At 43.1% G+C, this 25,740-nt stretch overlaps 1 protein-coding gene across 3 annotated transcripts in view; it reads right to left on the reverse strand.

Moving 5' to 3' along the window:
- Nucleotides 1–668: 668 nt before the first annotated feature.
- The window catches only part of marf1 (meiosis regulator and mRNA stability factor 1), a 31,457-nt gene continuing 6,385 nt past the window's right edge, over nt 669–25,740 (reverse strand). The window contains exons 3-26 of one of the 3 annotated variants that reach the window (XM_079841753.1): nt 25,464–25,586; nt 24,753–24,888; nt 20,335–20,537; nt 20,117–20,234; nt 17,765–17,937; nt 17,046–17,480; nt 16,633–16,736; nt 15,819–15,932; nt 15,550–15,736; nt 15,290–15,468; nt 13,266–13,346; nt 12,959–13,192; nt 12,759–12,878; nt 12,501–12,682; nt 11,731–11,951; nt 11,169–11,311; nt 10,953–11,086; nt 9,993–10,195; nt 9,683–9,910; nt 7,366–7,599; nt 5,336–5,557; nt 5,182–5,242; nt 2,836–2,913; nt 669–2,748 (exon numbers count right to left, since the gene is read on the reverse strand). In XM_079841753.1, the coding sequence (XP_079697879.1) occupies nt 2,414–2,748; nt 2,836–2,913; nt 5,182–5,242; nt 5,336–5,557; nt 7,366–7,599; nt 9,683–9,910; nt 9,993–10,195; nt 10,953–11,086; nt 11,169–11,311; nt 11,731–11,951; nt 12,501–12,682; nt 12,759–12,878; nt 12,959–13,192; nt 13,266–13,346; nt 15,290–15,468; nt 15,550–15,736; nt 15,819–15,932; nt 16,633–16,736; nt 17,046–17,480; nt 17,765–17,937; nt 20,117–20,234; nt 20,335–20,537; nt 24,753–24,888; nt 25,464–25,577 (4,239 nt within the window). In that variant the 5' untranslated portion in view covers nt 25,578–25,586 and the 3' untranslated portion in view covers nt 669–2,413. Of the gene's footprint in view, nt 2,749–2,835; nt 2,914–5,181; nt 5,243–5,335; nt 5,558–7,365; nt 7,600–9,682; nt 9,911–9,992; nt 10,196–10,952; nt 11,087–11,168; nt 11,312–11,730; nt 11,952–12,500; nt 12,683–12,758; nt 12,879–12,958; nt 13,193–13,265; nt 13,347–15,289; nt 15,469–15,549; nt 15,737–15,818; nt 15,933–16,632; nt 16,737–17,045; nt 17,481–17,764; nt 17,938–20,116; nt 20,235–20,334; nt 20,538–24,752; nt 24,889–25,034; nt 25,587–25,740 lie in introns of all 3 variants that reach the window. The other 2 variants (XM_079841752.1, XM_079841754.1) reach the window with 2 other exon arrangements.

Here is a 25,740-nt window from a genome sequence, read left to right on the forward strand (position 1 = left end):
ACACTACACCATTTTCAACTGAAAACTGCGTTTTGGGGGCCTGAAAGCCCAAACCTTTGAAAACTACTGTTATTGTCTCGGTGTAAACTACAAAAACATGAATTTGTGAAAACGGTGATGTCATGCGTATTATGTGTCCAGTCTATACGCACATAGCGTTTCTTTACAAAGTGACATCGCCAACTACTGACCTGGCAGCAGAATACAGCGTTTTAAATCGTTTTCATGGATCGCGCAAACAATGATTGTTTTGACAAATGTATTGTCTGTACGCAAAAAACGCAAAGAAAAACGTTTCTGTTTTTAGTACATGGTTGTTGTTTTAACATACCCTAACTAGCTTTTACTGTTGAATGCATCACATGCCAGTGTTATACATCAGGTTCCGCAGGTAATGACTAACCTGTCAAAAGTGTTTGAGGCAGTGATATAACTAAAATAATAGAATTTTCCTCAATTTATTTCCTCTAAATGAAAATGGGAAATGTTTCTTTGGCAAATAGTTTAACATTATGCACTAAAACCCCTAACAAAATTACTAAAACTAGAATTAAAATATTAATAAAAATGATCAATGATACCAAAAGAACACATTTTTGAAGCAAAAGATCTTCCTTACATGAGAAGCACAGTATGCGAGAAACCTCGACTGAAAGCAGGACACCAAATGATGCTTGTGATATTTATTACACATGACAGAAAATATTTGGTCATTACATAAAAATAAAAAAAACAAGACTTTCTGGTGGAGACTAAAATCATACAAGACCTCCAGCGTCTTGAGCCTGAACTTCCATGTTATTTCACACGAAGCGGACGCACGTTCAGCTGACGTCGCAACCTGAGAGGCTTCTGGATTCATTGTGGACGTCTGATGGACGCGAGAGGATAAACACAAATACTAAAACTGCACCTGACGAACGGAGACGTGTGCGCACACACACATATAGAGAGATCCACCGGGACGGACACACCACATTTCTGCTTAAACCAACTATCCATCTATCCAACAGCACGAGAGGCGAACGTTATGCAAACATGCATAAAAACACTTAGAGCTTCTCTTCTGAAGACACACGTCCTTCACTTCAGAGTTTCAGCTGCTGCCATTCAGAAAGGCTTCCGAAAGCATTCTCAATTGAAAGGAGAGACGTCAGGACCAAAGAGAGCCACCCTTTAAAGAAACGAAAAACAGGACGTGCCGTCGAACAGCAACAAACCGATGCATTCAACAGAACACTTGAGCGTTCGGACGTTGGTTTCTCCAGCCGAAAGCCTGCATGACAGTTACACAAATCAACCACACCGTGACCGAAGCGCCGCGCTGGCGTCTCTCACCCTTACAGCGCCATGGCTGATACAAACCATTGTAAAAGCCCGGCTCAGGCCACAGAGCATCCAGAGAGAGTCGGCGTCTCGAATCACGGAGGGCATCTGCAGAGAGCGAAGACACAAACTCAAGGTTCACGAAAACAACCTTGGCATTTGCAGAGGAACAGGTGATCAACATCATCTGATTAGCACGATTTTGCCAAAAACGCATAAAAGAGGAAACTGCAGCTACTCATCATAAACAAGGGTTTATGCACAATGTGCATATAACTTTCAAAGCAACTTCTGGACCAAAATAAACGACAAACTGCAGGATATGATGAGGGTGTTGCTCTTTGGCCCGCTGTAATTCACCTGGACGCCAGTGAAACCGCAAGACGAGTGTGAATATCCTCCGATAAGCAGCTGAGGCGGTTTAAACTAAACATTCCTTTAAGAATTTCAATAAACAGATTTCATTCACAATATGAACTTAAGCTATTCGGCTTCCGTGAGTCATGTGACGAGGGCAGCTTTGACTAATGAATGCGTTAAAAGAGAGGAAGGCCCTTTAATAACGGGCTCCTGCTCTGAAACGGACTTAACAAAAAAAGTGTTCTAGGCAAATCCAGCCTTCCATTTCATTCGACGGAGCCCATGTGCTTCAAACAACACAAATAACGTCTCAAACAAAGGCACGACTGCACGTCTCAGCAGAAGCACGCAGAGGACAGATTCACCGTAATGAAGGTTTGGACAGAAGCATCATGATTTCACAGTTCCAATCAGCCGCTGTTTCAGGCTCAACCGAGCCATTGATCACTAGCAATTGTAGTAAAGAAAAACCAATCCCGCAGGCAGGAGCGGCGTTGGTTGGTTTGGTGCTCATACTGAGAGAAACACGAATGTGGAACATGATGGCCTCCTGCGGTCCGGCCAAATCAAAGTTTCGAAAACAGAAATTCCCCACACAGAACGTCTGTTTCCTCTCACAGAATAACATCTGCGTCGCATGATGTTTCCGTACACACACACACAGTCAGAGGGAAGGACACGCTAACGAACGTTCATCATGACAACGTGTCATGGGACTCATTTAGCTTTAGACTGACAGGGCAGATGTGAAGGAGAAGTTAGCCGCTAGTTTAACCTTGTTACGTGCCGCCCGGCGGCCAGGGCTGTCCGTAATGCATGCTTTTGAGGGCTCACTCGCTTCGTGATCCGTGCCGTTATCTGAAGCTGCGAGGTGACCGTTGGCCGGCCGAGGTTGGCGGTCGAGAACCGGCTCTCGTTCAGATGGATCGAAGCGGATCAGATCTCCGGGCTGCAGCTGCACCGGGTCGGGCCGCAGCTGAGGAGACGGCAGGCAAGACGGGACGGGAGCGCACAAGAGATCCACGGGAGATCCCGAACCCAGACACAGCAGCTCCATCTCACCTGACGGACAGAGACACAGATTCATCAACTCACACGGACTGAGCGAAGCGCAGGTTAACGGGCGCATGTGTTCATCGGGGGCTTTACCGCTGGCGGGGCTGTCGGTGGCCCGGGGCTCTTCATCAGGACGAGGCCCGTCTGCAGTGAGCACAGGACTGCCTCGAGCTACAGAGACAAATACACACATTCAGCTTGACTTAACACCCACCATCCCAAACGGCTGTAATAGGGATGACATAAGACCTATTCGCACGGGATTAGTATTATCTGGGGACCTCTGGTGATTTGTAATAATTGCAGAGAATGTCTGTGATCTTAATCCCTTGCGAATCGGCCATGTCTGTAATTTGTAAAGTAAAAATTCCCCCACTAATAACCTACCATATTTCGCCGAACACGAGGTCCTGTAATAATATTAGTCCCGTGCGAATCGGCATCTCTGTGATTTGGCCGGGATTAGGCGGATCATATATCATTTTTGCAAGGTTGTGGTGTCCGGTGCGCATTTTTATCTTTATCTTTCACGAAGAATGGCGCTAGGCTGCACATAATGTGCACCGTTGTGAATTCTGGTGCGGCCACGCGGATTATATTTTCACTTTAGAATGAGCAATTTGGGAGTAAATTGCTTGAATGGTGTGTTTAATATTATTCTTAATGAAAAACAAAAACATTGTACAATGACAAACTCACTTAAATGGGCGCTTTTACATTTAGCTTTGAAACTGAATCTTCCGCCGTATATTGTTATTATATTGCTCAGTTAAGCTTTTAATTGTAGCGTCTGTTCTCCAACTGAACTAAATTATTTGTATTACTATAAAACAATCAAAATGATATCGATACGACTGTTTATAATTTCATACAGCTATATCTAAAAAACATTTACAAGTCTTGACATCATATCCGGGAGATAGTCAGTAAATTCAAGTAAAATCACAGGCTTGCTTATCCCGTGCGAATGCGCCACGCAAAATTCAGATGTGGTGGGAGTAATTTCTAAATCACACGAGGTCCCCAGATAATACTAATCCCGTGCAAACAGGGCTATAGAAAGAGATAAAGAGGGAGATGAAGCCGGTGTTTTAAATGATTTTAATGCACAACGTTAAGGCAATTCCGATTACTTATGTCAAATAAACTCTGCCTTCTAAATAAATGAGGCCAATCGCTGATTAGTAAAGTCATCGCGTTACTCCATTTGTCGTTAGAAGCTCCGGTTTAGGCCTGTCGTAATTGGTCGATACAATCGACTGCGTCGACACTGTTAATTAGTCGACATCAATATTTAGTCGACTGGGTAAGTTGGGTACGATATGAAATTGTATTAGTGCCGGTACTTTAAAAATGACAGCACTCTAATAAGAGCTACGTTAATTTACGTCGATGTGTGAAAGCAGGAGTGAGGACGTGTGTGTGAGCTCTGCTTCCACCGTTCACTAAACAATGGAAGCAGAACAGTCAAATATATACGTGCAGCTCAGGAAAAAGAAAGCAACAGAAAAGAGCTGCGCGGCCGGACTCTGACCTGAAGATCGCGACGCCAGTTTCACGGATTATTGGGTATGAATGGTAAAACATATGTGAAAATGCACGTCCTGGCGAGAGTCGGATATGTCTTTAGTGAACGTATACAGAGTTGAATGAGCTCTTAAAGGGCCGGACCTAATATTCTGTGTGAAGCAGGGGAGGAACATGCCAGCCAAGTGAGTTTTTAGGGTTTTTTTTTTTTTAACCCTAAAACAATCGATAGTAAGTTCTGTCATATTATTCAATTACTTTTACAGTTTTTTTGCCATGGTATCGATCGGTATTGAGGTATTTTAGTCTGGTATCGTAGTCATAATTTTGGTATTGTGACAACACTATTCTATATAAAACGTATTTGCTGATATTCGCTTTTTTTAATGTTGGTTTACAAATTTGTACCTTTTTAAATTTTTACTCTTTTAGTTTTACATTTTGTCAAGGGCTTGTTTACATTTTTTATAGTACACTACTGAAGGCCAACAAGTTAAATTAAATGTTTTTAAGTACTTTTTTTTTAAATTGTGATAAATTAGTCGATAGATTAATCGATATAAAAATAGTTGTTAGAGGCAGCCCTACTCCGGTTACTATAGAAACAGACAATGTTGTCCAGGCTGAAAAATAAAAAAATGTGTCAGATTTTGTTTCTAAACGCTCAAATCATAAGGCCACCAATAAAATCTGACAACAATGATTTCAAATGTGAAATTGAATCGCAAGCTTGGCCAACAGTTTTGGAAATTTGATGTTTCCCCATTCAAAGAGATAGGAGCTGCACCTTGCATGCCTGAGGCATTTCAAAGATGGCTGCCAAGTTAAATGACTCGTCTTAAAGGGACTTAGGTCAAACTCAGATCCTGCATCTACCAACATGGGAAATGGGAAAATAAAGGATTCTGATACCTCTCATATCGTTCTTCAGGACTATGATCTTTTTGTGACCGTGACCTTTAATCCAGACAACCTGTTGAAGATACAGAAAGGAGAATCGGTTCATCTCGAGGCATTTATTTGAGTATGTTGCATCAAAACAGACATTAATGAGCATTTAAGGAACCTGCGGTATGGCAGCCAGCAGGTCGTCCAGCGTCTTATAGCCGTAAGTCTGCGGCTGAAACTCTCGGCCGGTGTATTTGCCGAAGGCGCCGCAGAACTCAGACAGGAAGATCTGGTTATAATGATAAGTGTGCAGCAGGGCACGGACACTGCGGGCAAACTGGTAGAGTCTTGTCAAACTCACACGCTCCTCAGCATCACCATCATCTTCATCGTCAGAGAGCTGGAGAAAAAAAGATACACACGTCAGGATCACCACAGACTAATGTCGCAAAACTATCCGTCCTAAATTGTATTAGAAATTAGGATTAGTGTGTCCAAAATCAAGGTATGTTGAAATGAGTATCCCAGATGTTCGTCTATTTCCGGTTGCAGATCTGTGCACACATTCTAATGGCAACCCAATCCATGAAAGACCCACGATCCAACACCATAGGAAATTAAATGTTGAGGATATCAACTGTGACAAAACGATTGACAGGGCAGTTTAAATGGTGAAAGCATGTTTAAGTAATTATGGGGATGTAGTATGTCCCAAAGCTAGCCTACTCTTCTGCTACACACTCAAATGTATCTACACAAAAGGAGTACATACTTTTAGGGTCTAGTGCAAGTATGTGAATTCGGACGCAGACTAGGGCTGCACAATCAAATTTCTAAACATGATTATGAATGCCAAGATTAAATAATCGCGCGAGGCCGCGCTTCCAAGAAAAAAAATTACACAATTATTCTGCGTGCTTAAGAGGTGTGTTTAGAGCATTACGTACTTCAGAGAAGGGACTAACCCAGCACAATAGGAACTACCAGTCACACAAGTGTGTGCTGACTGGCAGGGGCGGATTTAGTGATTTGGGGGCCCCAAGCAAAATAGAGGAATGGGGCCCTATACAATTGCACATTTACAACCTTGAGGTTATTTTCACTGTTGTGATTATTGCTGCTGCACGACCCCTCCACCCCCACAAGTTTAAATTAGACTGAAGGAACTTACACACAAGAATTATTTCAACCAAAAATGAAGTGTGTCTATGTGGAAAGTAACTGTGCATGCGTCATCTACTTGGGTCCTTCACAGAAATGAATGAGTGCAATTTCAAACGATAAACATAATATGCACTGTTGCTCCGTATTTAATTATAACTTCAGATGCATATGTTATGTGCATTTGTACAGCCCTATGAAATTAGTTAAAATTTTTCCAAATTCCAGATTCCTTTTTTTTTTCATTCTGGATTCTACACAACAGAGGTTTATAGCCTATACTGTTAAAATTATTACATTAAGGCATAGGCTACGCTACACTGTCCAAACTTTAATTTTGATGGTTTGCCTTGAAGACATTTTTCTGTGTGTATGTGTTATGATGATAGTTTCTCTCAAATGAAATGGTACAATGCTCGTGAAGTGTAGGTCCCTATGATTTCCGTGATGCAGAAAACGCAGACTCGCGGAATCCAGTCATAAAAATTGAATTTACTGTTTAACACGGAATTTGTCAAATTTTGGATGAATAAATCCAATGCAAGTCAGCACATTTCAATCAAATCGCGATATGGACTACTAGTGTATGTGAATATTAAACGGCGAAAATAATATTTAAATATGAATCGCGCATGTTTTATGTCTCTGTGTGAATTAATTTGAAGGCGAGCGTAATGAACACCACAGCAACCGCTTGTGCATCCGCGCTGAACGCGTTTCGTATATAACAAGCATTTTAGGGGGCCCTTGGCTTTTGGGGGCCCCAGGCGGTCGCCTAATGGTAAGTCCGCCCCTGCTGACTGGTCTAATGCATGAGAAACACAAGCAGCCGCCATTTTGAAAAATCAAATATGGCAGTTTGCTTCAAACAAATGGTATAAAAGCTATTCAGAACGTCAATCAATGTAAACTGTGATCATTGTAATTAATAAAAACGCAATTACAATTTCAAGGGAATAAATCAATTATTATGACAATTATTTGTCATAATCGTGCAGCCCTAACGCAACCTTAAGCTCTTGACCCGTGCCGTAGTGGCGCTCATACCTGCAGCAGGTACGGCAGACTCTTGAGGAGCTCGGTGAGAGAGATGAAGCCGTACTCGCAGGGGTTGAGCGGCGCGGAGTAGGCGAGTTCATACTGCTTCCTCAGCTCTTCCACTGCGAGGTGATCACGATCCTCAGGAAGTGACATCATCAGCGCCAGCAGCTGAGATGTCAAGGCACGCAGAGACTTCCTGTTAATAAGCTGTACCTCCTTCCCTTCAGGAGCATCTACCACCTAGAGAGAAAAACAGAAAGATTATTTTCAAGAACTCTGTTAGTCGGTGCTGCTGCGTCTTCTACAAGAGGACATCCGGTTTAGAGCAGCTCATTTACAATCGATAACAGAACGAACGAGTGTGCTGTCATTTAAAATAAAATCAGGACAAACAAAAGAACGTTTCTTGAGTTCGAAACAGCTTGCCAAAGCAAACTTTCTGGAAACGCTTTCTCTGGCTGGTAAATGCCTTCAAACTGTGATGTAATAGGTGGATGTGGCTCTGAAACTCCAAGGGCAATTCACACATAACCGTCAGACGCAGACACCTCATCAGGTTTTGTCAGATCAGTGTGTTACCCTGTCAGTGTCTGACTGATGACGTTGATTGGTGCGGATAGTTTTCGCTGATTGAACATGTTGAATGAGCGTTTCTTAGCTTGTGGAATGTCGGAAGTAAAATACTGTCCGGTGATTGTCCGTTGGTTGGCATCTGTTGGTGTAGCGTAAATTGGTCTTGGAGAAGATTTCCATGTCAAGTCCGTCGAAATCAGATTAGAGGAAAAACTTACACACACTGGAGACGAGCCGCTTTATAGTAGAAACTGAAATTGTAATTCTATATGAGAGAGACATTGTTACCATTTATGTTGAATACTGTAAAGCTTCTGCTTTAAAGCAATTTATTGTATAAAGTGGAGTGGGGGGCTGAATCGCAGAGCTGCTACAAACAGACCCACATCGCTATGTTCAGAGGCTTTCTTAAAGGGTAACTAAACTAACTAAACTTTTAATTAATGACCTGCAAGACTGGGGCTTTATTGATGCTGGTCATTGATTCGAGTAAATGTTTTCACATTTGGGTATAAAGTGTTTTAATTCTATAATATATGGTGTAAAACCATCCAAGTGCTGCCCTCTTGAGGTTGAACGGTGGCTACTGCAGTTGAATTTTCCTATTGGAAGTTGTAGGTCATCGTGACGTGTGACGGTTCTTCCAACTGCTCACTATCCGCGCCCCTGGCACGAGCTCACCACGCCCTCAGAAATGTTTCCCCCAATCACATGATGAGAACGGCTTCACTCCAGTATGAACTCTCATGTTACATGAAGTAGAAACATAATGAATGAAACTGACTTGACACTTGCTTTAACATTGTAATGAAGAAAATACGGTTAAATAATGCAGTCGTCAGCACACGTCAGGCTTTTCTTGCGATATTATTGCTGCCAGTCATGTGTACAGAAGATCATTTTCATACATGAGACGCACTTTCAAACCCTGACACGCAAGTGGTTGCCGTGGTAACGACCAACAATACCGTAACGTGCTGGCATATAAAGTCTAACTTTTATTTGAGGAAATCTGTTTATAATAGGCTATTAGGTTTGAACTTTTGGTCCTGTGCTGCTTATCGATTCAGTTAATTTGAATGAAAATAAAATCGCATGTATCTGATCTATCAGTGGCATTCAGTGTAAGGATTTGACTGTTTATAGATTAGGTCAGTTCTCTTGCGCTGCTGCTTCGCTAGCATTGTCGGCATCGTGAGTTAACACAGTTTGAGCCAGCGGCTCGCATTGATAAGGCTCCGGGTCTGTGTCTACAGACAATTCACCCTCCTCCACTTCAGGTGAAGGTGAGGGAGAATGACCGCTCTGTTGCAAAGCTACTGGCGTCACTCCAGTCATTCTCCATCTTTGCGACTCGCGAGTCAGACAGCTGTCAATCAATCCGTCACTGCGGGTCTCAGGTGCACACCCTCCGCTCAGTCCCGCCCTCAGTTCATCCCCTCTGTCTCCGCTAGACTCTGCCCACTTTTCCAGCATTTTTCAAATATTGCCAGTGGGTGGAGTTAAGCGCTGAGCTGGGGTTTAGTTACCCTTTAACAGCCGTTTTCTCACCGCTGTCATTTATGTTGCATTTTTTTGTTATGGAGAGGAAAGCGTGTAGCACATTTACATACTCATCGAAACGTCGCTCTCATCAGTGTGGGTGCTGTCGGGATGTTCACTAACAGTATAACGCTGAAAAAATTCTTTCCAACTTTTATCTCTACACAAATAACTTCTGTGTGAGTATATAGAGGCCTTGCCATTATACCTTCACAACATGGCAGAGTTTGTTGAGCAGGGCGGGCAGTGTGCTGGCGTCATAGTCCTGCAGACGGAGACTGTAGCCAAATGTCTTGCTGTATTCGCCAAGCAGCTGACTGATAGGAAGTCCTGAATCTCTCTGGGCTCGAAGCAGCTTCACCAGCTGAGCCGCTAACGCTTTCACACGCTCCACCTCCGTCAGTGCCAGCAGCCTCTCCTCGCCACACTCCAACACCTGAGAGAAAGAGAGAAACAAAGCACGTCAAAGACTCCCACCGACTGTTCTGGCACCTTCACATCTGCGGCTGTATACCGACCAGAAGAACGTCTGGAATGGCCTCAAAAAGCTCCATGAGTTTGGTGAAGCCGTAGTAGGAGAGTTTGCACTGGCGTCCGAAGTGGTGGTGATACGTGGGGATGAATTTGCTAAAGGGCATCCGGAAGTGAGGCTGATGTCTTAGAAGGTCTACAACCTCCTTCCCAAACTGCCGAGTGCGTTCCATTTCCTCTGTCGTACGTTCTGAAGAGAGACCAGATGACACCACTACAGTTACATGCATTTAATTACATTAAAACAGTGTCCAGTAACACCTACTTTATGCGAGTTCATCATTTGTGAATAATTCTTAGAGAAATATCAGAATAATAGTTTGCTAGTGTCATGTAAACATCTTACAGCAATTAATTCCTCACTCTGATTAGTGGAAATAATCACATTATTGGTGCACATGCAAACAGTCATTGGTGTTGTTGTGCCGTCTAGTCCCTCCCACACTGAAGTCCCATTGGACCAAAGCAGTGAGTTGACAGATTTCACAGAAAATTGCATAGTGTATGATGGACACTTTTTTTAAGCTTCAGATTGTGATTCCAGCCGGTCGGATGATATTAGACGTTTGATATTTTGCGTCAATTTTATAACGCATTTTGTTTTCATTTGTCATGCGTCTGAAATTCTGACATGACAGTTTATGGTGTTTCGTCTGCTGCTCTAAGACACAACTCATTTATGACGGAGGGAAAAAAAGAGCCAGTTTCTTCCCCGATTGCAGCAACATCCATTTTTATTATCGATAATTTGTGCCATTTTCCCAGGAAGTGCCGCTTTTGTTCTCTTGAAAATAAGGGATGGAAACAGCGTTTTAGTCTCCAACTTTTTATGCGATATTTCAATTTTGTGCTCAAGTTAAATTTGCAACTTTGGAACGTTGGAAACATAGCTACTGTAGTCTTGCATGATTGAGCCAGTGGTTCAGCCATGGTGCAGTGGCTTTCACCTCTTTTGGGAACAGAGATGAGCGTGTCACAGTCCTGCTGAATGACTGTGATGGTTGTATCCGGAATCTCGGCCAACAGGTCCATCAGATCACACATCCCATAATCCACCACCTGCCAGTTCCTGGAGAAACACCTGACACACACACAGATCAGGAGGAAGAGGTTACACCTAACGCTTCAGAAGCAGAGACAGACGGATATACTGAGATTCTCACCAGTGATATGCCTGCGCGAAGTCCCTGATCACCACCTGTTTACTGGCCTGAAACTTCAGCAGCTTCAGCAGGTCTTGAGTGAAGCGTTTGATCTGAGCGCGATGAGTCAACGTCAGCAAACGCTTGGAGCCTAAACCCAGGATCTACACACAAAAAAAAAAAAAAACACCATTAAAATCGAAATGGACAATTTCTTTATGGAATATTGCTGTGCTTATTCTAAAGGATTTATCTGTGCACATCATTAGTTTTAAATGCATGCGTCTCGTAATCTTGCTGCAGGAGGGAGGGAAAGTTATTCTGATTCAGCTCTTCTCTGATGACAAGTCACTCGCATGAGATCCCCCAATAGCAAACAACCATCCAATCAATTCCCCACAGACAAAAATCAAGCTCCGCCCTACATTTGTTCTTGTTACCTATATCTGAATGAAACGCTTCTGGAACAACGAAGAAGAAAAGACTAGCGCAAGTTCAGTTTCATGCTGACAATTTGACATTCTCCATATTTCCTAGCAGTTTTAATGAAAATCTGAGCTTGTGTTCACAGGTGCATCCTGACCTGCAGCACATGAGGAACAGCCTCCAGCAGCTCCAGCAGTTTGGAGTATCCGTAGTCAGACACACGGCACTGCTTGGCAAAATGGTGGTGATACGCTGGAATGAACTTTGTGATGGGCATCAAACAGGACGGCTGGCTCTTCATGAGATCCACCATCTCTCGGCTGAACTGGATCAGCTGTGGGTTCCCAACTGGACTCTTACTGCGCTGCAGCCACGGATCTAAGCACAAACACAGAGAAAAAAGAAACAAGGGCTTTTTCACTTATGTACTTCATTAGCTGCAGAGGAGCATGTGACTAATGCTATGACAAGACATGAGCACTGTGCAATTAATTAGAATTGACCAGTAGGTGGATTGCCTCAACTAGCGGTTCTTAAAATCAAATCAAAATTGCAATCTTCCATTTAAAAAACAAGTGTCAATGTTTATTATAAATGTCTTAAATTCTGTGAGTGAGATCCCACCCCTATGGGCGGGTTGAAAACGTGCAGAACTTTGGCCGCTGGCCAAAAAAGCCTCAGATGACGCTTTTTTCCAGACATAAATACATAAATCACTCATCAGGGGGACATGAGGGGGGAAAGTACGATCATTTGAATATACTACCCGGTTTCTACTGATACAAAGCTTAATGCTAAATCGCTGAAGTAACTCTTTAAGGCTTTAAAAATAAAATTAAAAACCAACCATACAGCATACATATAAAAAACCAAACATAGCACCAATGTTCTACTGGCTTTTATGCAGGTTCTCTCACACATACACACCTGCATTGGGTGGTGGGGGTTTGTTATGAATCCACTTGATGATTTTGAAGCCATTCTGCGCCGTTACTATAGTGACTCCAGGGATGCAGGTGATGAGGTGCTCTAACGGGACACTTCCCTCCAGCTTCCCCTCCTCTGCAACAGTTAAAGGACTGAACTCTGCTGCATAGCATTCTGGGAAGCTGTACAGAAAGGAAACAGTCACGCATGCAATAGAGATCAACAGACCAATGACATAACAGCAAGAGTGTGTGTTACCTGAGCAGCGGTACCGTTCCCTCGTGAGTCTGCAGTAAACTGTGGACATGAGCAGCCAGAACTTTCAGAGACACCAGAACAAACGGGATCATGTAAGAATCCGGATCAAAGTCAGATTCACTGAAACCAGAAGAGAACCCGTGAAGTTCATCACTGCTTAAACTTGATGAATACGTGAGTACACGTCTGTCCACATTTACCTGAAGTCCTGCTGAGTGCAGTGCCGTTTGCAGACGGGCTCGTGGTACTCCAGCTCCTCGAACAGAACCGGACTGGCCGTATTGGAGCTGTCGTGAGAGTGTGCGGATCCTAATGGACTCTGCCGGGCCTGAGTGCTGGACAGCAGACACACGAGCCGCCCGCTGCCCTGTTCACGCACGCACACCACCTCCGGCAAGCGGTATAAGTCACTCACCACCAGCTTATGACCAAACCTGCAGTACAGACACGGCGATCAAGACACTAGTCAAACACACGGGAATGTGTCCGACTGTGCACGTCACTCACTTCCTCTCGTAGGTCTCGGTGAACTTGTAGAGAGGCAGGCAGTTGGCTGGTGCGTCCTGCAGGATGCTGATGATCTCAGAGCTGAGAAATCAAGATCACATCCACAACAAGAAGAGACTGAGCAGTGAGCACTGAGGCTAGACATGTGCCGATATAAGGCTGTACAATACATCATGATAATGAACATGCACGGAATTGTTATTGTGGGCACTTAAAATTTTTAATGCATTTTTAAAACACTTTTCCATTAAGCAGATAAAACTTCCAACACTGTGTCAAAGAGGCTTGCACACATTGCAACCCCAAAACAGATAAGCATGATGGAGCGAGTGAAAGATTTCTGACAGTAGACGGTGATAATAGAACGGCAGAAATGTAGCCGTTACCCCGTTAAACAAAGCAGGCGACACTACTTGTTTCTGAACAATATTTAAACGTTTCAAACACCATTTAAATGTCTGTATTCGCTATGGTTTTCACAAGAACGTCTTCGTTCTCCATGCGTTTGCGGGCACGCTCTGCTGCATTGGCACTGGTGAACCTGAGAATGCCAGCCATCAATGCAGCCGGTTTGCCACAGCACCAAATACTTAAAGGGTTACTTCAGTGATTTAGCATTAAGCTTTGTATTTAAACTGGGTCATTTATGCAGTAGAAATGTGAAATTATTTTTGAATTTGGTGCCTTCTAGACTGAGAAAAGACAGAAAATGTATTTGTCTCATGTGGATGAAAGACAACAACTCCCAGAATGCACTTGCTTCGCTGCCCTACGAGGCCACTCCGTACACCGTCATTTTGATCTTCATAGTAATACAATCATTTCGTTCAGTTAGAGAATAAACACTAAAATTAAAAACTGAACGTGTCTTTTCAATAAAGTGTGAGTGAGCCGAACGAAAGTCATGGCACAGACGCAGCAGGAGTCAGATTTCATTCATCACGAGAGCGAAGAGCTGAGCAGAGCTGAGATAACGTTAAGCGCCAGTCTGGCACGTATTCAGATCGCATATGGAAGCTAAACTATCACAGGAATTCATTGAAAAGTTGAAACACTCACTTTACTCTGCACCGCGCTCCGTTATATGTCTTACATTCTGTGTGAGATCTCTCCCCTATCGGGTTGATAACATGCGGAACAGCTTCATCTAGTGAATGTAGTCTTTTTGCATCATCAGAACATTTTTTGGCCAGATGCTAATGACGATATTTGCATCATCGGAGGATTTTTTCCAGAAATAAAATGCATAATTCTCTCGTCTCAGAGGGACATGGGGGGGGGGGGGGTGAATATACTACCGGGTTTCTACTGATACAAAGCCTAATGCCAAATCACTGAAGTTACCCTTTAAAAGGTTTTTTTTTTTATTGTTTTTACATTTGTTTATTCAAACATTTTTACATATTCTGGACTAAACATGTCCTAGATATTGATTCAATATTTTCACTTATCTGTTTGAAACACTTGTTTAATTAAATTATTTTTGTTTTAAGAAAAATGTTAAGTAAAGAGTCCCTATTATACCTTTTTACAAAGCCTTGATGTTGTTTCTGGGCTCTACTAGAACAGGTTATGCTTGAATGTTCATTATTTTTGAGCACTGTTGTGATTGGTCAAGCGTTTCGAGCGTGTTTGGGAAATGTCCCACCCCTTACCACAACGCGAGTTTCAACACACAACCAACCAACCAACTCAAGTGGCCCGCCCCTTTATTCTGCGTAAATAATTTAAATGAGGAATATTGTGACGTGTTTGTTCCCGGAAGAAAACTCAAGACTACAATGGAGGCGTTTCAGGGAGTTCAGAAACAGTGACACTGATATAGAGAATAACTCCCGCTGGAGGGACTTTGCAGAGCTTTTTCATGCTCAAACAGAAACACTCTAAAGAAAGATAAACATGAAAAAAAAAGAAAATGAAAAGCAGAATAGGACCCCTTTAAACCTGTTGAACTTTAAATTCAATGCCATGATAAAAGCTTCAGCAATTATCGTGATATGAAAATTTGATAGTCACATGCCTACCTGAGGCAGGTGAGAGATTTGTTATTGGCTCCAGTGACGAGCGACACGTGAATCCTCTTGCTGCCGATTTTATATCGATGCAGCAGACTGACGGCGCCGATGGCCTGCTGGAGTGAACTCATGTGTACCCGCGCCTTCAGCTGATAGTCAGTATGAGGACTCAGATCAACGCTCTTCACCTACACACACACACACACACACAATAATGAAGCACGCTTTCAACACACTCCGGTTTTGAATTTCTGAGAGATGCGACTCACTCTGCCGTGTTTAGCAAAAGCGTCTCGCAGTATTTGCTGCAGGTCCTTGCGTGACATTCTGTAGTCCAGATTAGTGACCTGGACGTCGGCTCCGTCAGAGAAGGGCTCGGACTGGCCTTCGGTGCAGATGCTGGGGGACGGTGCGCTCAGCGGAGACGAGCGGTTCGACAGGCAGGGGGACCCACTTCTGAAGAGACCAGAGACCAACCAACACGTGACGAGAACGCAAGAGTTTTATGAAGCCTTTAATGATCATGCAATTCACTTACCGTGACGACCATGAACTCTGGGAGAGCATCATGGGACTGAAGCTTCGCTGTAAACTTAGTTTACTGAATGCTGAAGGAGTGCTGACCTGAAACGGCTGCCCAGGAGAGTCTCGCCTACACACACACACACAAAAAATCAAATATCATCTTTCCAAACTCATAAGACTGGTTCAATCTTTGAAACATAAATAGAGCCTCCTTTTCGCACATGAGACAGAAGCATGTTTATACAGGAAAAGTAAGATACTTTGTTGCTTTTTTATTTTTCCTCTTTACTTTTTCTTTTAAAATGTTTTAACATGATTGTATTTTATTTTAAATATTCTTCTCTCATGTTCGAAATAAAGATATCAATCAATCAGATATTTTTAATGAAATTGAGAAATTTCGGCCCCTCCGGTGAAAGTTTATAAAGCCAAAACTCATAAAGAGATGGTAAAAGACATCCATATGAAGAGATTGGTTTAATCCAAGTCTTCTGAAACGCCATATATGATGAACCGATTTAATTTGCCCTTTTATTGACATAAACATTGATCAATGAACAGTGTTCACAGGATTCAAATTTGGTAAACTAAAGCTCAAGCATGAGAACCAACGAGGTTCATTCTCATGTAATGCGGCACGTTTGAGCTTCTGCAAGAACCAATGAGGTTTCGTCAATCAAGTATGGCTGAGCTTCTGTTTATATTCACAGACTTTCAATGGAGAGACAGAAATCGCTAAGAATTCAGTATGAGGGTGTGCGTGATAGTGAGTGTGTGTGTGTGTGTGTGCGTATGAGGGTATGTAAGAAAGTGAGTGTGTTCGGTACCTCCGGCTGCGCTGCTGCGGCAGCTCCGCAGGTTTTCCAACTGCAGGCAGGAGGGTGTGACTCTGAGGCGAGGCACTCACAGGTCGGGTTGCAACGCACACAGCCTGCAGAAAACAAACAAAGACACACAGCGATAACTTCACAACATACGAGCGCGCGGCCAATTCCCAATGAGGCGAAAGACAGGAATGTGACGGGGAGGACAGATGAAGACAGAGGAAGATGGAGTCTCAGCAGCGGCACGTAAAGCATCCCTGGGCACAGCCACACGTCACAGAGTGTCAGCGGGACACGAGCAGCGCAAGCAGGGTCAAGCGGCAGCACACAGGCACAATGAGAATGGCATTAGAAGAGGAAGCGTGCGATTGGAGGATGATGGGGAGGAGGCGGGCAGAGGCGGGTACACAGCTGACCTGGGGGAGGGGTTTCATCACAGGGCTGCACGAGGAGGCGTGGCCTGCTTTCCTGGGGCTATATGGGCGCTCGGGGGCGTGGCTCCCAGCCTGGCACGACCGAGATGCCCGGCGCAGGCGACGGGGTGAGCGTGGCTTCTCTAAGGGCAGGAAGACCGAAGAGGAGGCGGCGGGCAGCCGGCGCTCCTCTTCCTCCTCCGGGCCATCGGGAGAGAAGGACACCACGATGCGGTGGCCTAGGACGTCTTCGTTCTCCATGCGTTTGCGTGCGCGCTCGGCCGCATTGGCACTGGCGAACCGGAGCACGGCGCAGCCGCCGGATACACCCAACACTTTCCCTCCACAGTTATTGGAGAGGCGCTGCAGCCGGTTCGCCACAGCTTTGGCATCACGGTGCGTGGGAAGGTGGTGCACAAACAGAAGGTTGAAACTGGGCTGAGGAGCAGACACACAAACAGCACTCTGGGAGATCTGAGATGAGGCTGGAGTTCAGCTTCTGCCACTGGGAGCTTTAAATAACGGGACTAACTCTACGAATCTCAGAGCATGGAGTCACACACACTGAACAGCTTTATGATCACATGATTACAACAGCAGCCTGACTATGCAGCGTCTGTCTCGAAACAGAAACACCAGCCAGCCAGCCACTGCCAAATCAGTGCTCAAATGCAGAACCCAATGCAGTCAGGAATATAGAGAAGTGAGGTGTGGCGGCTGACCTGCGATTTGACCACCATCCCAGGCGGAAGGTCCGAGACGAACTCCTCGAAAGGGACGCGCAGGTGTGCGTGTTGCAGCAGAGCAGACGAGGCCTGGCTCTTGTGCACCAGAATCACCTGGAAACCGTGACGATGCCTCAGGTCACTCAGCTCACTGGCGAAGTTCACATCCGCTGTGGAAAGGACAGACAGAAATTCAAATTCGCTTTTGTATGTGACGGCCACTTATAGAGCTGCACGATTCATTGTTTAAAGATCGGAGTCTCGATTCAAACACCCACACAATCTTATTCCTGAATGACAATGATTTGGCTGTCTATTAAATGAAAGTATGATCACGGCAAACATTCAGATCTGCGTTCTGACCTCTCATTATTTGTCTTACAATAATTAATGGTAACAGAAGTACTGGGATAAAAGTTTATAGTTCAGAAATAAACACTGATGTCTACGGTACTGATCAAAATGGAGTAAATCACCTTTTGAAAGTAACTTGTCACTTCAAATAAACATTTGTATCGATTACATTGTTACGCCAGTAGGTGGTGACAAAACTTAAAATTGAATCATTCATTCAAGAGTTTCGTTTAAAAACTCTGATTCATCCAGTAATGAAACAAGTAAATTATTTCCCTGCATCCCAATGTGCATACCATCCACCCTACATAGTATTAAGTATTACTAATTTCACATACTATTTAGGATGGATAGTATGCACATTGAGGTGTAGGCATGTGCGAGTCATTGAATCGTTCATTCAAACTGATATTTTTTATAAAAATGAACGTTTTCAAATGGACTGCAGCAATTTACGTTTAACCACTAGTAAATTAAATATAATTTTGTTCAGTTGTACATTCAAAATCTCTATTTTAAACAAAATTGTGATTCAATTCATCCAGAATTACGCAGCTCTAGCCACAACTTGTGTCCAAAACTCTTTAATGCATATTAGATGGGCCATTTTGCTGCTCTGTGTCTTCTATGTGAATGCCTGTTCACATGCGAAGTGAGGGGTGTCTGATTTTTTTACAAATATTGGTAAGATTTTCTGTAATTTTGTCGATAACGAGAACTAGACGATATTTAGCGGAGCGTGTCATTTTGCTGGTACCATGGCAAGTTTAGGACTTCATGAATTTGTCATTGAATTCATAGCTAGCGATTCAATAACTTGTGCGCAAAATTCGCAAATAAAGCAGCATTTCCATCCCTTGTGTTCAAGAGAACAAAATCACCACTTCCAGGGATATTGGTCCAAATTATCTATAATAAATGGAAGTTGCTGCAATCAGGGAAGAAACCGTTTCTCTTTTTTTCATCCATCATAAATGAGTTGCATCTCAGAGCATCAGACGAAACAGAATAAGCGTTTTCATGTTCTCTTGCGTTCGGATGCTGGTGTTTGTGAACGCAATCGTGTGAGACGAAACCAAATCATTCTGATGACAGACTTTGACTCGGGTGTTTCATCTGAGATGCAGCATCTGCTGAGGCAAAGTCACACATGGGATTATTGTGCATTGAGGGATTTACTCAGTAAAATGTGTTTCCAACGTAGTTTACGTTAATGTCTTCATATTGGATAAAAAAAAAATAATTATATATGCCTCAATTGAGCGCATGTTTTATGCATATTTTTAGGATTTATTTGCATCTTGGTTTTTCCAGCCAGTGTTTATTAATGCAATAAACCAAAATTCACATTAAAATTGGTGGATGAAAGCAGTTACGGACTCACTCGAGTCGTTCCAAAAATAAAAAGATTCATTCAGTAACAAAACACTGCTGCGTGTTTTGCAGTGGATTGGAACTATTTTAGTAAGCGAAAAAGAAGAAAAACAGGCAATATTGTGTGTAAATTGTTACTCAACTTCTTGTTTGTTGAGCTGTTGTATAAAAATCAATACATTTGCAATTGTGCTGATATTCAGGAAAAATACCAATCTTGCTTATGTGATAATGTTTAACTATATCATACAATATAAATATAATAAATTCAAAATACAGGGGCATTTTTTGCCCTCAATTCAAGACATGGGGCAAAAACCCTGCATTTTAAACTACTACAAGCAGTGTATGCGTAGACTCTAGAGGAGTGTTTTTTTGTCAGATCACACATCGTTAAAACAACAATTACATATACAACACATATCGAACAATCCCTAGCATTCACCCATGTGTTTTCTGCCAGTTCAGGCTAGTTGACACTTTTCCACATTTATCGTTGGTTCTTGTGCCGTCTAGGAATAATAGTATGTGTTCTATTATATCAAGCACTTATCTAAAGAAATCAATCTGATTTGTCATGAATGTGAAATTTTGAACAGATGTGTGTGTGTTGGCACGTACAGGAAACAACGATGACCGTTGCGGGTGCAGCGTGCGTGTCTGCGAATCGCCGGAGGCTCTGACGCAGTTTGTCATCGGCTGCATTTTTGGCTGTAGCGTTAATGTGGGCCACCGTCACCTGAGCATGAAGAAATCAAGCCATCAATAAACAAATGCATATGTAACAATCTAATGGCAATGAAGAGCTCTGGATGAGCCGTGATGTTCGCACAACGCACCTGGCAGTTGTTGAGCTCCTGGATGACGGCTTTGTTCTCTTTGTTGATGTCACACACGCAGATGAACTCGGCTTCGCGATGTCCCTGAAAGAAGCGCTCTCTGAGTCTCTGCACCACCGTGGCAGCCGAGCGTCCGCTGGGAACCGCACAGTTCTCGATGTCCCAGAAAACCCCGATGGGGGGCAGAGTTTCCTCTGAAGAACCTGCAGACAGATGTAGTGAGTGACACTTGTCCACTTCCTCCAGGGTTGCACCAGCCATTTGTAAGTTTGCGCTACAAAGTCTGCCCTAGAGGCTTAGTAACTACTAGCTAGTTTGAAACTAACTCTGTACTTTATTCGGTTGTACTATTTGTTCAGAACGTAAGCGAGTGTAAATCTAACAGGACTAAGGCCTTTTTGAGCCCAAATAAAATAAATATTAGGAATAAATTGAAGGGAATGCAATTTCTAATTGTACATGTCTAGGGAGAAAATGTATTAGCAACCCTTTAGAGTTTTGAAACTTCAAAAGAAATCCAATACTTTATTCATTTTGTTCAATTTTTCAAGACTATTTTACATTTGAATCTCAAGTAAATGCATCAAAGAGGTTAGGATATTTGTATTGGAAAATAGAACAATAGAGAAGATGATTTTTTTTTTGCAATGCATGTAACATTTCAGTCTTTCAGTGGTCTTTCTGCTCTGATTTAAGACCTTAATTTGTGTAAAAGTGAATTAAGACATTTTAAGCCCCGCAGAACCATGTATAAAGGATTCAAGTCTGTTGGGTAAGATTGATGCAAATCAGTGAGTGCTATTTTATTCAAACCATCACTCCTGGATGGAGGCTTCTGAAAATATTGTTTACACAGAGTTGTTTCAACTAACTTCAATAATGCAACTAGGGATGAAACGGTAGGAAAATTTCATATCACGATAACAGTGACCCAAATTATCACGATTATCAATATTATCACGGTTTTGTTCAAATGAGACGAAAGTGTTCAAAAAGAACAGATGCACACACACTGAAAACATTTCAACAAGTTTTATATTTGAGAAGAGAGAAAAAAAAAAAAGCAAAAAAAAATTCAAGCAGCTCAATGCATTAAGCAATATTGTATTGTGGCATTTCCTTCCTTATAATGACCGTTGTCAATAGCAACGCATTATAAGAGCACACAGTCACATATCACAACGGACTCGCACGTCTCTGTTTTTAATTGCATTTAAATTGAAATCAGAGGACTTTACTATTAACACTACTATAATTATTACTATAACTCCTTGTGATCATCTGGACGATTGCTTTGTACACTGTACAAAATGGATTTATAAAGAGGTATTTTAGGGTGCGTTCACACTTGTCATGTTTAGTTCGATTAAAACGAACCCTGGTGCGATTGCTCGGTTAGTGCGGTTCATTTGAACATATGTGAACTAGGGATGGCGAAAACTAAACATTTTCTTGACCGACCACCGAGCCTCATTAGCCGGTTGAAACCGGTTAACCGATTAGTTTAAAATATGCTGCGCTATTTGAAATAACAGCAGCGAGCCGCGCCTGCAATTTCGCAACTCTGTCGCATCTCTCTGCCGCTCTGCCTCCCGCTCATACACACTGTCCCGGCGCCGGCGCCGCCGCCTCCCTTCCACTCACGTCACTTTTTTTAAATCCCCTACAGCGCGAAACATGTGTCCCGCAAACGCGCCGCCGAGGAGCTTGTTTGTATTCGGAGGACAAATGGCTCCTTAGTTTCAAAATGGTTTGGGTACAAGGTGATCGCGTTGAAAATAAAGGCATTTGTCTAGCGTTTGAAGCTCATTTGAAACATTGCCGCGGCTCATTTAAGAAAATGACAGCTCCGAAGAGACGCCGCTTTAGTTCGAGGTAGTGCTAACAATAATAAAGAAAGATGATGATCAACACCTTATGTGTTACCACTGAAATGTAGATGTAATATATTTCCAAATGTAAGCCCATCTTATGCGGAATGTTGTATACAATAACCTTGAGTGTTTTAGCCTGTTTACTTTTTGCAAACCTTGTGAGCGCGCAAACCCAAAACGCTGTGACCTCACGCCAAATATTTTTATTGGTTTATTAAGTACAAATAGGCGAGTTATGAAAAATTGTGTGAGGGATTTGTTCACTTCACACAAAAAGATTTTGGAATGAGATGGCTAACTGTAGTAGCGTTTAGTCCACTGTCTATAATAGCCTAATTTAGAGATCACTTTTTTTTGTTACCGACAACTTTGATCGGTTAACGTTGATACGGTCAAACATCGGTCAAACAGTCATCGTTAACATCCCTAATGTGAACGCTGCCATCCGAACCCTGGTGCGCACCAAACAAGCGGACAGAGACGCTAAAAAGAAGGGAAGACATGTTCCAAATGAACTCTGGAGCGGTTCCATTGGTATATCAACGCAACATGGACAAAGACATATAAACGAACCAAAAACAGGACGTGATGTCACAAGATGAGACGCTACAAGTCAGCTGATTTGACGACGCGGAAAGATTGGTGTATCCAAAATGAGTAGAGGGAAAACGTGGAGCAATGAGGCGGGTAAAGTGTCTCATCAATTTATCTGTTTTGGTGCTGTTTTGAACATTTTATGAGCTCTCCTTGAGTTCTCAGCTGGTAAAAATAAAACCATATTTACACGCATAAAATGATTGCGTTAAATCCAGCACACAGCATTGTTTTGAATGTTCGGTAAGCAGCTCCGTCGCAAAATATACGTCATAAAAGCCAACCAATCAGATTGTGACCGTATTCCTATGCCTTTGGTTCGGTAACTTTAAGTTTGCTGTTAAAAATGCCAGTGTGAACCCTAAGCGGACCAGGACTAGATGTTTTATTTTTTGGTCCGGACCAAACGAACTACAAGTGTAAACGCACCCTAAAACATTAATCTCAGTTCAATATGTCCCCGTAATTATTTATGTGGTAAAGAAAATCTGTGTAATAAGTGTCCCTTAAATGTCACCCTAGTCTTGTCTGAACGTGTTAATTCGTCTTTGGCTCAAGCTTCACGTTATTATTTCCCAGACGTAGTTTTAGTATTGGGGTCAAAGTCCACTTGTCTTGCAAGATTTGAAGCGTTTCCCCTATTACAGCGACTTTCTTCTTGCAGACAGGGGGACCATCACGATTAAGGGCGTTTTCACACCTGAAAGTCCGCACCAAGGTCCGAACCGAAGGTCATGTTTTGATACATTCGGTTAGTTTTGGTTTGGTTTCACATTGCAATTATGCGAGCGGACTAAAGAACTTTACATGACACACTTGCGTCCTCTCATCATCATCATCATCTATGTGGGCTGCATCTGGACATTGATTGGTTTGTAAACGGACGTGCGTCTGACATCAGCGTCTTTGACAAGAATGAATGAACGGACGTATATCGTTGCCACTATTGAACAGTGCGCATTGCTTGACTATTTTCTTTTCGTTACGTTTAAAAGTGGACATTTCAAGCTTTATATACACATATTTCTCTTGTCTGTGAGGAAGTAGCTGCTGAGTTTCGGTTTATTTGAGACGCGCTCCAGTACATGCAGAGCATGTGATCGCTCCCGCGATTGTTATCTGCTATAGACTATTTGCTTCTTATTTATTAAATTCAGGCAATTATCTGATTAAACGTTGATTAAAATTAAGATACAATTTATACAAACGAAATTCCCTTTAAAGAAAGGCTTTCTAAGCAAAATCATACAAAATTTCTTTCTAAATTATTTGACCTTCGGTCTTCTGACAGATTGCGCATCTTTTCACTTTTCATAATCAATGTAGTCTAGAAGAAATTTAAAAATAACATTATAATATTAAAAATAAACAGGAACTTCCTGTAAATGGTCTGAAAGTACGAACCATACAGAAAGTACTTTCACACTAGAAACGAACCAAACTTTTGACTACCCCTTTTCGTCTGACCAAATTTCGTCTGTTTGGTCCAGACCGTGGTACGGGGAGGTTTCACATCTGTAATTTTGATTAGGATCAAACTGAAAAGTCAGAAAATCCGGACCAAACAAGGTAGGTGTGAAAGCGCCCTAAGTTTCCCTCAGGACTTTTGTAAAAGCCAAAAATGACTACATCTCAGATTTGGTCCTTTTTTGGTCCCCTCACTGCCTTCTGCTATCTCTTCTCATTCAAAAAAACAGCGTTGCCTGTGCCAGACTGACACTGGCTGGACAGGATTTTCAAAATTTGTTTTCAAATTTTTCTTTGTAAAATTACATTTTAAACGATATTACTAACCGTCAGTACATTTTATCATGAAACCGGTAATCGTTCCATCCCTAGGTGCAACGCAAAAAATAAAATCGCATGTTGTAACTTAGTGTCGTCAAAACTAGGTTGTAACTTAATCACTAGCACCAAGTAAAACAATGTGTGTTTGGTGTGTGTACAGACCATATTTCTGTGGGGTTTTGTTGAGGTGGACACCCAGCAGACCTTCGGACGAAACCCCCGTCACGCCGCAGCCGTTGCACACAGGGACGGGTGGAGGAATGTTCGGCCAAACCTTCTCCGAGTCGACATGTAAACTCTGAAAGCAGAAGAGACTGATGTCAGACTTCACCGCAGACTCCACACGAGTTCCGCTCACCACATTCCTGCCTCGCCTTCTCGCCTATATTCTTCTCTAGAATATAGGATGTGCTCGGATCAACGGTGAGAGTGCAATCCACCAACCTTTCTCCAGCAGTCCTGCAAACAGTGAGCGCCCTTCACACACAGCGGCGTGTGCTCGACACTGAGGTGGAGTGAGTTAGAGCAGAGGTGAGGGGGTGATGACGGGTCACCGTGTGAAAGAGGGTGCGACTGCACCTTACGACATTGACAGAGTTTACACAGAGAGGAACAGGCGTGCAGCTGCCTCAGACTAGCGCAGCAGGACGCGTGGCAGTGGCTCGCCGCGGCAGAGGCCGTCCCGAAGCCTCCAGGGGTCTGCGGCGGCGCTCCAGGGCCACCGTGAGTGAGTGTGGAGGGGTGAGGTGGAGTGCGAGTGTGTGTCTGTGAGCGAGAGAGATACAGAGGAAAGCCTCCACCGGTGACGCCGCTGGCCTCACTAGAGCTCTGCTGCAGGCGGACGCTCGCTTCACAGCAGGAACACACGCTTACGTTGAGGCCGCCCGGCTGCGTCGGGCCGTGGCACGCATGCGCCTGCAGGCTGGAGCTGTGGAGGGGAGGTGGCGGCACATCTTTCAGCTCCAGGACCGGCTTACGGACCTCCATAGAATCGCTCTGGAGAAACACAGGAGCCTTGTGAACTTCACTAGAAGATAAATACTCAAATATAATCCGGCAATGAGAACATTAAAGGGATAGTTCACCCAAAAATGAAGATTATTTCATCAATTGCTCATCCTCATGTCTTTCCAAACCCATTCAACTTCAG

This window comes from Gobio gobio (assembly GCF_949357685.1).
Source record: "Gobio gobio genome assembly, chromosome: 17".
Classification (NCBI taxonomy): Eukaryota; Metazoa; Chordata; class Actinopteri; order Cypriniformes; family Gobionidae; genus Gobio; species Gobio gobio.